This window comes from Myotis yumanensis, unplaced genomic scaffold (genome assembly GCF_028538775.1).
Source record: "Myotis yumanensis isolate MYYU_CA2020_CCGP unplaced genomic scaffold, mMyoYum1.0.hap1 SCAF_4, whole genome shotgun sequence".
Classification (NCBI taxonomy): domain Eukaryota; kingdom Metazoa; phylum Chordata; class Mammalia; order Chiroptera; family Vespertilionidae; genus Myotis; species Myotis yumanensis.
Genome location: NW_027223755.1, coordinates 30,481,639 through 30,497,871, shown reverse-complemented (window position 1 = coordinate 30,497,871; position 16,233 = coordinate 30,481,639). Strand labels below are relative to the sequence as shown.

Here is a 16,233-nt window from a genome sequence, read left to right as displayed (position 1 = left end):
CGTGACAAAATCAGATTCATCCTTACAACCTTTGAAAAAGGGCACGGACTTTGAGCCAGAGAGACATGGATTTGAATCTCTACCTGTTAGTTGTGATACTTCTGGGATATCATGTTATTTGTCTTGGGCTTGGTTTTCTCATCTGCAGAATGGGGGATGCCACCTACTCCACAGATTTTGAAAAACTAACTGGAATAATTGATATAAGCTAATAACACCATGTCTGGAAAAAAAACAGCCACTCAACAGATGTCTGTTTCCTTTTTCCTCTCTCTAAAGGCCCATCAATATAGAGCTATTTAAGTTTGTCTTGATTGAGAATCGAATTGTTCCTGGGGACAGAGTTGAGCTGGGCCAAGTCAGCATGATCAAGGATCTCGCAGGCTGTTGAGGGTGGGGGGTGGGGGGAGGCGGGGGTGGGGTGTAAATGGCACTGGAAGGCTTCCTACCTGCTCGAGTCACACAGTATGCTTGCCTTCTTCTTCTAATTTACAGAAACATGTCTTGGCAAGTGCATTTGTATATAGTTAATTCGGTCCATGAAACTTTGCATCTGAAATGTGTAAGCTAATGCTCACTTTAGGAATAATAATTAGCACACTTAAATATTGTACATTTTTATAAACATGTTAATAATCTATTATTTTAAAGATATCTTGCTTTCATTGACTTTGTTAGTACTCAAGAGAACTAGCTGTAAAGACTGTACATTTGAATTTCTATAATTATGATTGCATTTCTAATCCTGATTCACTTTTTTTTATAGCAACCAGGGTATATATGTTAGCAATCGGAAATATTCTCCCATCTAGTCATGACTAGACTGCATCATCTTTCACATTAAAAACATCACCCCAATCCTGACTAAGGAATTCCACCATCATTCTTTCCTCCTACAACTTTGTTTGGTCCTTATCTGAAAACTATACTTAAAGATATAATTATACATACATTTTTGTTAATTAAAATTTTTATAATACAAACAGTATATATTCACTGTAGAATAATTAGGCTAAAGGTTTTTTTCCCAAGTACCACTTAAGAATAAGATGACCAATAACAATATCCATGGTATGTTATGGTGTTGTTTGGTTTGGTATGGTGTGGTATGGTATGACATTATCTTTATGACAGGGTTTTAGATGAGCTAGAAATTTAAAGATCCTTTTAATCCTAAGTCTCTTTCTCTTGGCTACTTAGATTTAAGACATTAATTTTTGTTTGATTTTGTCATTTATATGCTTTAGTTTATATTACTTCTTCAGTGAATTAAAGAGATTTTTAAAGATGAAACTCCAGCTTTTCAGGTGTCATTGCCATTTTGAAAAATTGAGCTAATAAACCATTGGGTGATAAAAGATAGCAAGATCCTTAGAGAAGAAACTGCCATTTTCCATTTTCACTAAGAAATTAATCTATGAGAAAAGTAATCTTTAAGGGTTTTGCTGTTATGTGCCTCTATCCCTCATCATCATTATGAATAAAGAGGAAAGAAAATCTAATTTCAGGTGCCAGATGGGTACCTCATGAATGGCAGCGATTCAGCGCAGGCTTCGTTCGATTAGAGCAATCAAGCTCTGAGCAGCTTTTGAGTAATCATGGGGATCATGGTGAACTGGGGTGAATTTTCTTCTGTGTGTCAAGATTCTTTGCTTGTTGTTTCTCTACACTCAGGGCCTTTAAGATTTGCTGAAAAATGTGGTAGTTGCTTAGTGCTAGCAACTGAGAGTGGGTATTACAATTAACTTCTTGCTGGAAAAGTGTTGTTTCATGATGAAGCTCATTCAATGTATACTTGAAGGAGGAAGCATCAAGGTGAAAAGAATTTCAAACCCCTAGATGTAAGGTTTGAAACGTTCATTTGACCTCACAGAAGGCCATGGAAGAGCTTATGCCTGGACACAGAAACTAAAGATTAAATCTTGTATTGCACTTGAGTGTCCTGAAAATTAGGACAGGCTCCTCTCGTTCTGTGCCAGAGCAAATGCAGAATAAAAATCCTGGGAAGAGTTCAGTTTTAGAAAAAATATCTTTTTCAATTACAGGTTACATTCAATAGTTTTTTGTACTAGAGGCCCGGTGCATAAATTCATGCACGGGTGGGGTCCCTCGGCCTGGCCAGAAATGAGGCCAATCAGGGCCAATCAGCCTGGCTGGCCAGGGGTGGGGGGAGGGGGGACTGTAGGAGGTTGGCAGGCTGCAGGAAGTTGGCTGTGGGAGTGCACCGGCCACCAGGAGGCAGCTCCTGCATTGAGCATCTGCCCCCTGATGGTCAGTGCATTGTCATATCGACCAGTTGTCCAGCCATCTGGTCATAACAGTCACTTAGGCTTTCATATATATAGATTAGTTTCAGCATAATGGTTAGACAATCATATATTTTACAAAATGTCTTCCCCTCCCCATACTTCCAGTACTTACCTATAACCATACATAATTATTACAGTGTTATTGACTATATTCCCTATGCTGTACTTTACAACCCTGCAACTATTTTGTAACTACCAATTTTTATTTTTTCATCCCTTCACCTTTTTTTACCCAGTCTCCTAGCCCCCCCTCTTCTCTGGCAACCATCACTTTCTTCTTTGCATGTATGAGTCTGTTTCTATTTTGTTCGTTCATTAATTTTGTCCTTTAGATTCCACATATAAGTGAAATCATATGGTATTTGTCTTTCTGTGCTGACTTATTTCACTTAGCATAATTTCACTTAACCCTTTAGATTCCTCCATACTGTCATAAATGGTAAGATTTCATTTTTTTTATGGCTGAGTAATATTCCATTGTATATATGTATCACAGCTTTTTTTACCCTCTCATCTATTGACTTACACTTAGGTTGCTTCCATATCTTGTCTATTATAAATAATGCTGCAGTGAACATAGGGGTGCATATAAGCTTTTGAATTCGTGTTTTGGATTTCTTTGAATATATACCCAGAAGCAGAATTGCTGGGTCATAAAACAGTTCCATCTTTAGTTTTTTGAGCAATCTCCACACCGTTTTCCATAGTGGCTGCAAAAATCAGCATTCCTACCAACAGTGCACAAGGGGGAAGAGTCCATTTTTTTTAAATGAAATAGTTTTGTAGTATCAGTAAAATCCAAGTCTCCTAAAAACCCAGTGCTTGCTTATTAGAGTACAGGGTAAGCAAAGTAAAAATAAAATCTAGCATTGAAGGGACACCTTCTTTGATCCAGGTGTGGTGCTTAGTTTATGCTGACCATCAGTCCATCATTTAGTCTGCACTGTAGCCCTGTAGTGTGGTTTCGATTGTTATATGGACCATGAACTTGACATTCAAAAGGCTTAAATAACTTCCTCAAGGCCACAAAATCTGAAAGTGGCCAAAACAGAATTTAAATCCAGGTATGACTAATTCCAAAATTCTAATATTCTACTAATCCACTTTGCTTTTTTTCTTTTCTTCTCCAAACAAACATTTCTAATATAAATTCTTCTTCTTCAGATGATATCTTAAAATTTCTTCTTTAAAATGGGATGAACTGCAAAAGAGTGAAAGTATTTTAAATAAAAAGGTACTCAGCTGAAGGGGTTGGTGTGATTCTGTCTCCCTAATACACCTTGACTATGAAAGAGAAAGAATACATTGAAAATGACTCTTTCATGGCAGGAGAATATTATAACTACTTCTTAATAGGTCTTGGCTCTGTTACCTTTAATGCCATAATAAAATTGTAAATAGTAAAAAGCCCGAACAGGAAAAATATCTGCATTTGTTGTCCAGCTTCTTTTCTGCTTTCGTTTTAATTTTAACATAGAAGAACAACTGCCTTTTACTCTTGATTAATCGTTTGGTCCTTGGCTCCAACTAAAACTAAGAGGCATGTGCATTTTCACTCTGTGTGTGTTAATGACTCCACCACAGTGGGCTCATTCCCTTGATGGATGCTAATATGTTGTCATTTCCTAAGGAGCAGAGCACTGATAGGTTTGGGTTTTTACTTCTGGTCTTTGGTTTCTTGGTTGTGTTAATATCCTTGTTTATGTTTCTTTTAATTAACATTGAACTTTTTCATTTTATGCCTTGTTTTTCTTCTGTTGGTATAGTCAGCAAGCAGTGACTCCTTGGGTAGCAATTGTTAATCAGGGAGAAATGATAGCTCGAGGGTACTGAGTTACTTGATGCTAGGATAAAAGTTGTTCTATTGAAAACCCATTAGAAAAACTTTCACACACATGCCTTAAGTAAGATCTGCATGATGCCTTGCCAACTGCCCTAGTCTCTTTTATCTTTAACTGGCTTATTTTTCCCAACTTCTCATTGTATCCTATATAATAAAAATAATAGTATTACTAGGTCTTAAAACAACTCAGTTGTAATTTTTCTTAAGGGGGCTGTTCACAATGTAAATTTTGCAAGGAGATTAAAAGCAGAATTTATTGCTAATTGATGAATGAAAGCAACTAAAGAACAAAGGGGTATGCTGGTTTAAAAAGGAACATCTGAAAGGATCTGGCTCATAATAATTTAGAAATGATAGTTTTGCTTCTAGAGCTTAGACTGAGAAGAGGTACATAATAGAATTCAGAATCTATGATATGGATATATGTCCCTCTCCCCATCCCCAGCTCCTTTTTTTTCTGTCTGTGTCTCTCTTATCTATCTATCTATCTATCTATCTATCTATCTATCTATCATCTATCTATCATCTATCTATCTATCTATCTATCATCTACATAATGCTTTTTGTTTGTTTGTTTAACTAGGGAGGTAGAATGGTTCACATTTTATTTTTTTGTTAATCTTCACTCAAGGATATTTTCCCATTGATTTTTAGAGAGAGTGGAGGAGAGAGGGAAAGACAGAGAGAAACATCGATGTGAGAGAAACACATCAGTTGGGTGCCTCCTTCATGAGCACCAACCATGGCCTGGGCTGGGGAGGAGCCTGCAACCAAGGTACATGCCCTTGACCAGAATCTAACGCGGGACCCTTTGGTCTGCAGACCGATGCTCTATCCACTGAGCCAAACTGGCTCGGTCTAGAATGGTTCATATTTAGAACTGAGCTCACCTCATGATGCAAAGTACTGATTATGCTTTGTAATGCCTGATTTTTAAATTACATTCTGTGCCTACATCCCATAGCCTTCAGTGATAATGCCATTTAAACACTTCTCACATTTAAAAGTACTCAAATAGTAGACTTTAATCCCATATGGGGCGGAGAAGTATTGAAAAAGAAAAAAAGCCACAATGCTTCAGTGAACTCCAACCTGGAGATTTTGTAGGTAGTGAGCTGTTTAAAGCAGAGATTTTGTGGGGTTTGTCTTGCCATCATTTTGTTTTCCCTCATGGTGACTCGGGGTTTTGTCCTGAGGCTCTCAATGAATGTATTATAACTTAGCAGGCGATGACACATCCCATAGGAGGCTCCTTCCATCTTGAGCCTCGGGCCAGCAGACTATGCACCACGCTGGCCTATGATTCACAGGACAAAACTGCTCCTGTCACCTCCCACTGCCCTGGCCTGGAAGGGCACCATAATGCGGCAGTGGGAGGAAATGGTTAGGAAAGTCGTTGAAAAGAAGCTTCTGTTGTAACTGTTCTTGCTGCAGCAGGAAACTAAAACCAGAGCAGAGTATTCTCATTTGTGAGAGATGAAATGGAAAGTCCCTGACCTTTTATTTAGGTGAAGAGTTGTGTTGTGGAGAGCTGCAATTATTTCAGGTGGGGGAAAAGTTACAAAGCATGGGATTTTAGAAAGAAATGTAATTTATTTGCTGCTAAATGACTCAGCTTGACCATTTTGAAATACTGGTCAAGGAGAGCGTTGAAAGAGAGGGTATTTTGGCATTTCCATACCCTTGGAACTGAAGAATTGGCCTACCTGGGAGCCAAATGATGTAGTTTATTTTTCAAAATGTCAATTATTTTATAATAAATTTGTACTGACATCAAAAGGGGCTTGTGTTCTCTTACATAAGTGTGATCACCTGCATATTATTCATTTAATGACATTACAAAACACTTTGTGGGTGTGCACTTCTATGACCACCTCTTCTGTAGGCACAGAGGTCTGACCAGATGTGCAAACAAGATGAAAGGAACTGCTAGTCCCTACTTTCATGTTCTTTTCCTTCTACTTGGGAAACAACATCAATATATGAAATGGCATTTGAACAACTTAAAGCAAAGTGTTCGCAAGAGCAGAATAACTCAGAATAGGCTTTGAAGCCATTAGGTGTATGAATCACTTTCTGCCTCCTCTGGGTCCCACACCAGCTATTCTGAGCCTCTGTCAGAGCACTTCATGCGTTGTGCTATTTGTCTTTCTCCCCCACTAGTCTATGAGCTACTTGTAGAGAGAGATTTTATCATATTTATCTTTGCATCCCTGGACCCTAGCACAGTTCATTACTTACCACAAGTGCCTAGTAAATGTCTGTTGAGTGAGTAAGAGGGACTGCTGTTATCAGTCTGGGGGAGGAGAAGGGAATAGAATGATGGTTTTGTATGAGTATAAGCTACAAAGAAAAATATTTGATTCTTTTTAGTCTAGAGACAAAATGTGCTTTCCTTCTCATAATTCTAGTCAAGGGAAGCAGTTCAATTTGGCAGAATTCAGTAAAAATTTATTGAGCATATGTTATGTTGTGATTATATATATAAACGTAAAATGTTTTCTTCTCTCAAGGGTCTTAGAGTACAGGGTAGCAGTGGCAGTGAGATACAGAACATTTCAGTATATTTGACAAATACACTGTTGGGAGCATTCAGAAGGCATTATAGAAAGACTTTGGTTCAGGCTTGCAAAGGGGGTTGGGCTGAGGATATTGGGAGAATCAAGAAACTCAGGAGGAGATGACATCTCAGCTGAGTGTTGAAGTAGGAGTAGGTAAGTGAAGATGGAGGAAGTGGATTTGAGGAAGAGGAAGAGAAAGAAGCAATAAAGAACTAGGACTTAGATGTGGGAAACAGCATGGAGTATGTGGGGTTCAGTATAGCAAATGAGGAAAATACGAATTATAGAAGGATAAATAGGCAGTAATGATGACAAGGAGGTACCTATTAGAAGGTACCTGAAATAGTGTAGGTAAAAGTCTGAAAGAGGGTATTGGCAGTAGACTTGCAAAGAGAAGATAGAGCTGAGAAATATTTCCTATAGCAGGATGTGATCATTGATTGAGTGTGGGTGATCAGGGAGTTGGAGAGTCTCAGGATTTTGGCTTTGGCTTTAACTGAAAAAGAGAGAATAAGAGAAGGAACATATTTAGAAGTGAAGAAAAAAAATGTTGAGTTCATATATGGACATGTTTTATTTGAGATACTTGTGGGTCTTCTAAGTGGAGATCTCTGGCAGGCTTCTGAATGTAAAAATTTGAAAGCTCAGGAGTAATCAAGGTATGATATATACATATACATTATTTGCATACCTATATGTATTATTAGCAAACATTTAGCAGATCAAACAATGAACACTAATGGATTGCCCAGGGATATAATGTAGAGCAGAGATTTTCAAGTGCCAATCAATAATATGGTGCTCTGTAAGCTTCATGAGTATTATCTAGAGAACTGGTAAAAAACAGATTCCTCTGGAACTCTCCTGGAAATTCCGATTTATTAGTGGAGGGTCAGAAATCTGCTTTTTATAGAATTCCCTAGGTAACTTTGGTATGCAGTCATGTTTGAGAAGAAGAGTAAGAGCAGTGGTTTTATTCACATTTAAGGAGAGAACACAAGAAGACCCCCATAGAGTAGAAAGAAGTTAAGCAATCTGAACCAGCAAAGAGTGACATCACAGAAGACAAGGGAGGAGAGAGTTTCTAGAAAAAACATTTCCAATATTATAGTAGTAAAGTCTACTAAAAGAATTTGTGAAGAGTTTGTTATATTTGGCAATATGAAGGTCAAGAATTTTTAGAAAGAAGTTGTAGAAAGAGCAAAACCAGGTTGCAATGGATTGACGGGTAGAGGGTAGGAGTAAGGAGGTGGAGAAAGCAATAGACAGTACTTTCAAATAACTTGATTATGGAGAGAATGATATTTGGAGTGGAGAGAATATAATTTTTTTTTTTACAAGAGGAGGAATTATGGAGATAGTAGTGAGAGTATGAGAGGAAGGAGCCAGGAAGATAGAGCAGATAGGGGGAGGGAAGAGAGTAAGTAGAAGACATGACTGAACATGGGTAGAAAAACACTTCATCCTCTCAGACAGGAGAAATTCCTTCATCCTCTCAAGGAGGTAAGAAAAAGTGAGATGGGGTGAGACAGGAAGCTGAGGTGCAATTTTTGATTCAATGTTAAGGAAGACATAGAGAAGAGGCTCGAACAGTTCAAAGCTTATTGAAGGTGAACCTAGATAAAGAAAGCAATTATTAATTTATTTTATGAATGTTTCTGTTGCAAATTGTGACAGACATATCCTCTCCATTGCATTTTTCTCTATTTATAATACACATGAAAATATTTTATGGATTGAGCTCCTGTTTGTCCTGCACAACTCAAATCTCTTGTTTGCTGTTTCAGTTCATTATTTGTGTTGATCTGAGTTCTATGTGTTTTGCATTTCTGGAAACTAGCATAGGGGGACCTCAGTAACTGTTTGAATTTCTAGGTGAAGAAGAGTCTGGAGATTTTCTCTGGCTAGTAACCATTACGGGGGTTACGGTGGGAGAAGAGGATGGAATAGCAGGGTTAGCAAGAGAGAACTTAGTTTTTGGCCACCCTTTTCCAGCTAAGCCCTTCTCCCATTCAGTAGAGTCCCAAAAGGCAAAGCCAAACACTATGTATTAAATAGCAAAGTTGGACACTCCACTGAATGGACAATGCAACAACCTCCTGGAAAAATCATACCAACAAAAGCTTAGCACTTAAAGGATACTCTGAAGTAGAAAGAGATAGTAATGACTTGTTTTATATTCACTCAATTACTTTCCTTTACTGATTTTTAAGTATTTTGTTTTCCCAAATGCTGAGAATTTAAGAAGCCAAAGAATGTGGAAGGAAGAACAGAACCCCTCATAATACTTGTATCTAAATACAACTACTAACATTTTCCTATATTTATTTCCAGTCTTTTCTCTCTCTATAATTTTTATAAGATAATATTATCCATACCAAATTAATTTTATTTTTTCACATTATAGCAGAAGCATTTTCTCATATCATTAAAATATATTATAATATATATACTAGTGTATTATTTTTAAATGCATAGTACATCATGAGGTTTCCCATATTTTAGTTAATGATTTCCTTAGCTAAATCTTGGCTCTGCTATCTACTAGGCTACTTTGTTAACTTGTTGGACATCTAAAATATTTCCAAATTTTCATTATTATAAGCTGCATTGCTAAGAATACCTTTGAATATAAAGCATTTTCTGTACTTCAAGTTACTTTCTGAATTACTATATAAAACATAAAGCACCATTATAGTTTTGTACTTATTATCAAATTCCTTTCCAAAGACTTATGTTATTATGAAGCTGATAAGCAATATATAAAATGGGTATAAAGTCAATAATATTCCCCCACTTCTAGGAATATATCCCAAGAGACTAGAAACACCAATTAGAAAGGATATATGCACCCCTATGTTCATAGCAGCACAATTCACCATAGCTAAGATTTGAAAACAGCCGAAGTGCCCATCAGTAGATGAGTGGACCAAAAAACCGTGGTACATCTACACGATGGAATACTATGCTGCGGTAAAAAAGAATGAGTTCTTACCATTTGCCACAGCATGGATGGAACTGGAGAGCATTATGCTAAGCAAAATAAGCTAGTCAGAGAAAGATAAATATCACATGATCTCATTCATTTATGGAATATAATGAACAACATAGACTGATGAACAAAACAGATCCAGAGACAGAGAAACATCAACCAGACCATCAAACCTCAGAGGGAAGGTAGGGGAGGGTGGGGGTAAGGGGGAGAGATCAACCAAAGGACTTATATGCAAGCATATAGGCCTAACCAATGGACACAGACAACAGGGGTGTGAGGGCATCGGTGGAGGGGATGGGGGGTAATATGGGGATAAGGATACATATGTAATAACTTAATTAATAAGGAAATAAAAAAAAGACTCTTTCTTGATCCAGATCTAACAGTGACCACAGAGGTTTCCTACGGTCTATCTCCCAGGGTGCCCTGTGAAGGCTGTCCCTTCACTTTCTGAGATATCATCTAATGAATCCTCATAACAACCCTGTGAGGTGGGCTGATCTCCAGTCTACAGAGAAGCAAGCAAATGGCAGAGAAAGAAAAAGAAGAGAGTTTTCTAATACCATACAGCTTGTGTATATGACCTTGGGATGAAAGTAGAACTTATTTCTTCTGATGCCCAATCCAGGGCTTTTTCCATTATATAAATCCTTAATCTCTGGGAAAGAACCTGTCTTAACTCCCTTATCCTTTCATCAAAGCAGCAAGATTTGTTCAGGTGCTCCAGCTCAGGTTCCTTCTCAGAATGTTTCTGCACCCACCGGCTCTGTTCATTTTTATTTCTGAAGTGTTCCCTCTGCAGGTGCCCACTCTCCTTCTCCCCAATTAACTTTTATGTGCAAATTCCTGTAGTAATGAAATTGCATTTGTGAGTGTTCTCTCACCTGGTTTCTTTATAGTGCACCTGGAGGAAGAATGCATTTCTGCAGTCTTACAGCATCCTCTTTGCTGAGGGAGGAATTTGTAGGACTGCCTTCCTGAAAGTAAACCTTTTATCGTTTTATTTTTCTTTATTGATTAAGGTATTACATATGTGTCCTTATCCCCCCCCATTGCCCCCACCCCCCACCCCATGCCTCACCCCCCTGGTTTCTGTGTCCATTGGTTAGGCTTATATGCATGCATACAAGTCCTTTGGCTGATCTCTCTCCCACACCCCCACCCTCCCCTCCCTTCCCTCTGAGGAAAGGAAACCTTTTAAATCAAACATTCCTTGGCTTAGGCACAACTTTGATATTTGCAGAGTTTACCACTTGTTGATAATTAAAACGCACTGGTTCGTGATATTGGCAGCTAAGCACGGTGGCAGGGTAGAAAAAACATGGACTTTGAAGCCAGACAAATAGGGTTTGAATCTTGGCTCTGCTATTTACTGGGCAATTTAGTTAACTTGTTGGAGCTGATTTCTCCCTTTTCACAATTGGGTAATAGAGTAACGATTCTACCTCACAGGGTTCCTGTGAGGATTAAGGATAAATAATAGATATTTTTCTTATGATGAACTGAGATAGCAGAAAAGTGCAGTCCTCTCCGGAGAAATCAGGTCAAATGTGTGTGGCACTTCTTCTATGCCCCCTCCCGCTCCGCTCTCCTTCCTGCCCCGCCCTGGGAGGCTTTCTGTCCTGGGAGGCTGACTGCTCTGTTGCATTTTTGCAGTGGGGAGTCCCAGCAGGAGATCAGAAAGAGGCAGCAGAATGAGCTCAGGTTCTTCTCCTTCCTTTCGGAGTCCCGCAGGCTGTGTCCCAGAGAATAATCTCCATTTTCAAGGTAGTGCACTCACTCTATGACCCTCTGCTCTGAGGTATTGGTGGCCCATCCCTCTCCTTGTCCCCACAGCTTGGAGGTGGTAAGAACTGCATTATCAGCTGTCCAAGAACTGTACCATCCTCAGTGGGTTCCTCTGCTCTACTCACATCTTCTTTAATAGTCTCTTTACTAAGCCCTCCGTTAATGACCCTAATATGAGTGTAGTGTCTTATTACTCCTGGGACCCTAACGGACACATTGTTCATTATTGTGTGGTCGAAAGTATACTTGCTGTTAGAGCGTCAGCCCGGCACGCCAAGGTTGTGGGTTCGAGCTCCAATACAAGAATCAACTGAATGCCTAATGCAACAACAATTGAAGTTTCTCGCTCCCTTCCTCTTTCTCTCTTGCAAGTCAATAAATAAATTTTTTTAAAAATGAAAGTACCTTTGCCTAAGTTTTTTATTTGCGGGAGTTTGGCACTTTTAGGAAACAATAAGAATGAGTGGAGGTTGTTGTTTGCCATTTGACAGAAGAAAAAGGTAGTAATGAAGGATGGTGATGATACAACTTAATACACATTAAAACTCATTTAAACGCGGCAAGAAACAGCATGAGTATTATCATCTCCCTTTTGCAGGTCTGGAGAAAGCTCAGAGAGGTTAAGTAACTTACCTAAAGCTACACAGAATGCAATTAAAGAGCTGTCGAACCTATTTGGTTCCAAGGTCCACACTGTTATAGTGAGGCCCTGGCACCTCCTAGGTAGTTATAAAGGCTGAGAAGGGCCACCCCATCAGCTCTCATTTTTCAATTAAATCCATTTGCCTTTTTCAATTTCTTTATGTTACAAATTCCTATAGGAAATTATCTATTAATGATGGTCTTTAAATGATGTCAAGATAAATTTGTTAAAAATATGATTAATTTAGGAAAGCCTCAGGTCAAATCCATAATTTGTCTGATTCCACTTGTTAACTCAAAACCATTGCATCTCTAACCCGCCTTTCCATGGTTGCCCCCAAGGGTACTCATTAAATACTAAATGGGTGATGAGATATTTTGAATGAGTTTTTCTTTGATAGAATGTAAGCTTTCTACAGCATTTAGGGGATTTTATCCCCTCCTCCCCAAATGGGTGATGAGATATTTTGAATGAGTTTTTCTTTGATAGAATGTAAGCTTTCTACAGCATTTAGGGGATTTTATCCCCTCCTCCCCAGATATGGAATATTTAGTTAGTTCACAGTTTATATTATTTCTGCCCACTTCTTAAATTGATCTAGGTGAGTAACATAATTTTACATTTTCTGAGAGCTAATAAAATGCTTGGCGTTGGAACTAATCAGTAAAGGTGACTAAATTCCTGGAGGTATACTAGCTGAGAACTTTGTATTTGTGGGTCAGCTCTTTCTACAGATGAATAATGTGTCAGTTAGGGTCCCAGGAGTAAGCCCTACCCTTAAAAATCCATATGCACTCAAAGAACCATATATATCCTAGCAACACATATTCACTGTGCATTGTTCTCTAACTTCAGGTAAGCATTTTCATTGACCCCAGAAGAAAGCGTTGTTCCTCACTGCCCTTTAGGGCATTGCATCTAAGCATACTCTTAGGTGTCTAGGCATAGTCTTAGCAATAATAAACTCTATTTCTCTAATTCTAGCTCTACCTTGCTATTGTGGGGTCTCTGGCCTTGTTAAAAAATATCTCCCTTTTATTTTTATAAGTCTTGAGGACTGATTTCCTGTTCCAAACAAATCTTTGATCCTTGAGAGTGTGCCACTGCTGATTGCTGGAGAGCTTGGTGCAGGTCCCTTCCCACTGGCGTGGGGAACCATTGGGTCCTCCCGCTATTGAGGGCTGGCCTCCTCCAGGGGCCCACAGAGATGCCGTGTTCCATGGAGTCCTCCCTCCTTTTGGTGTATATGCTTTTAAAAATACATATAGTCACTTCATTTTGTTTATTTTTTGAATATATAATTCACACTGCTCTGCACTTTGATATTTTTCAACCATTTTACCAAAACAAACTCCTTCAGACCTTGATCACTGTTATTCTTTTCCATAAGCCTCAGACACAAATCTTTTGAGATGCTTAGAAGAAACCCAAAATGATAGAATACATGCTGTTGTTAGAATCAGTCTGCCCTTATAGAATCTGCCCACATCTACAAGGTCAGAGTTTTGGTCAAGCATGTTTGCCTCATCCCTGTTCCCTTAGAGCAGTGGTCGGCAAACTGCGGCTCGTGAGCCACATGCGGCTCTTTGGCCCCTTAAGTGTGGCTCTTCCACAAAATACCGACTTCTGCGCATGAGCCACGAAGTTTCAATCGCACTGTACACGTGCGCCAGCACTTGGTATTTTGCCGACCACTGCCTTAGAGTGATTTCTTTCCTAAAAGGCACCTCAACCCACGTGCAAATATACCCTATGAATTTGTAAGTAATGTTCAAATATAGCTGAATATCAGAATGAATACAGCACCATAGTTATTCTATTTGCTTTTTCTTCCCAATCAAAACAGAGAATTTCCTTCTTCGTGTCTAGTGTAAAGTGTAGGTTAGGTTATGAGGCTAGTCTGTCATTCAAGTGGCAACTGCTCTGGAATATTCATTGCAAGTTAGTTATTGCTTAACTAGGTAAGCACTTCCTCCAAATCATTCCTTATAATCTCTTTGAGTCAAAAGGGTAGAGAACTCACTAAATTTACTTAAGAGCCACTGGGATGGCTCACTGTACTGTGGGTTATTGCTAATAAGCCAGGAGGCCATGATGTAGTGGTCAGAGGGCTCTCAGATGTAGACAAGAGTCCTCCAGCAGTGGACAAAGCTACCTTCCATCCATTGGTGGAAATCTGAGGGGTCCCTAGGTGTACCAGCAAGAATTATCAAATACCCAATACAGTCTGTGTTTTCATTACATACATATAACTTTAGGTTGTGGCTACCATACCTATTTTTTTTTTTTCAGCTACTAGAAATGTAGGCTTGAATATTTAATAGAAAACAGATGGTACTTGAAATCTCTAACTAACATTTAACAAAAGCTGTTTTGGAACTGTTGCTTGGGTGCACTTTTACTGCTTTAAACACAGCATCATTTTAGCCTGTTCTGATGAATGATTTAAGAGTTACTGTCCTACTCTAAGACAGTATTTCGAAGCACACATGTTAATCATATACTTGATTAAACATTTCCTTGCCTTTCCCTTCAGAATGCCAGTTGGCTTTTGAGTGGATAATTGTTGCAGCGAGAGCAGTGACGTTGGAAACAACCATTGCCTGTTTGAGTTACTTAAGACACCACCATGCAAAGAAATACTTCTGATTTGCTTTCTCGGAACAAAAGTGTAAGTACCCTTTGTTTTCCTTTCTATTTTTGTAAAAATGTGTACATGTAACTTTTTACTGTTTGTATTTTAATACTGTGCTATCATAATCAGGCTTGTGAGCAACCCTTGGTTCACTTTTAGTTCTCAGACTGTGTACAGCTTATGAACAAGTGAGGATTTGTTCATCTATGTGACTCGGTTGACATTTGATGGGAATTCTCTCTTAGCCATTTCTATGCTTTACCATTCATTAGCCTACTGGCATGATAGTAGACGCCCTGATTTTGAGGTGTATGCAGAAATATGATTAAAAATTGAAACCGAAGAGATTTATGTCTTATATATCAAACTTTGTAGGTAAGTCCAAAAGAATAAATTGAATTTAACATCACTAGGTACTTCAATCAATCATATTCTGTAAGTTCATGTATACGGTGAATAATGCAAATACTTGATCAGTGGAGCATAACTTTCAGGAGCTTTCTATCCTGGCATATGTCTTTAATCTCTCTCCTCCTTTAAAACGTATTTTGAGTAAACATTCTCAGGGCCCTGAAGGAGATTAACCCTTTATTTCCAATTACCAACTGAGTGTTCTTAAGGTACCAAGTTAGTGATATGTTTTAGATTTCTATTAAGTTATGAAAGAAAGCATAAACAAATAGAGCAATTCAAAGCTATACAAGGCAGGGATAAAAGTAGACTGTTAATTTCCATCAGGCAAGTTCTAAGAACATGTGCCTTTGTTCATTTACCCAAGGGGGAAAAAGCATCCAAACAGATGTAGTTGTGACGTAGGAACATTCATTTGAAGGCATCAGAAAAACCACAAACGCAAACACATTTCTCTAGTATGGAGATTCTTTGTGTTACAACAGTAATTCTGTTGTGATGCCTAAGACCATCTTTAATTCTTGCTGTAGTTACCATCCAGCTTCTAAGGGTGACTAAGGCAGAATCATGTAGAAAGGAAAGTATAGTGTGTCCAATAGGGTTTCTTTAAAATGGGGATATATCCAGAAGTGTGCCAGTTCTTTGACTGAATACTGATTGTGTTTAATACCCAATCAAGGAAATTCAATGAACTCCGAGGGAATATTCAGATTCATTTGTTTTATTGGTTGGTGTTTGGTTGTATGCATTATTACATAACATAAAGAGCCATGGCTTGGAACCTGGAATTCCCTCGATTATTAAACACTTGCTCATTGGAAAAGGAGGTGACCTGCATACGAATTAAAAAAACTGCAAACACATCCTTCTGTTACTGAGCTTTTCTTATTTAAGTTAAATACAAAGCAAATCACTCACTTAATTCTTCTTTTATTGAGTTTCAGAGACATGTGATATGAAAAAATGTGTAAAGGCAAAAGGGAGAATATTTTGGATAATTAAAAATATATCATTAAGGATATCCCTGTTCTTTGAGGAAAACATTCTA

At 38.4% G+C, this 16,233-nt stretch overlaps 1 protein-coding gene across 3 annotated transcripts in view; it reads left to right on the top strand.

Moving 5' to 3' along the window:
- PDE4D (phosphodiesterase 4D) overlaps positions 1 to 16,233 on the top strand; it is a 1,237,087-nt gene that overhangs the window by 228,288 nt on the left and 992,566 nt on the right. For all 3 annotated transcript variants that reach the window (XM_070412009.1, XM_070412010.1, XM_070412011.1), the window contains one exon: positions 14,676 to 14,810. In XM_070412009.1, the coding sequence (XP_070268110.1) occupies positions 14,769 to 14,810 (42 nt within the window). In that variant the 5' untranslated portion in view covers positions 14,676 to 14,768. The remainder of the gene's footprint in view (positions 1 to 14,675; positions 14,811 to 16,233) is intronic.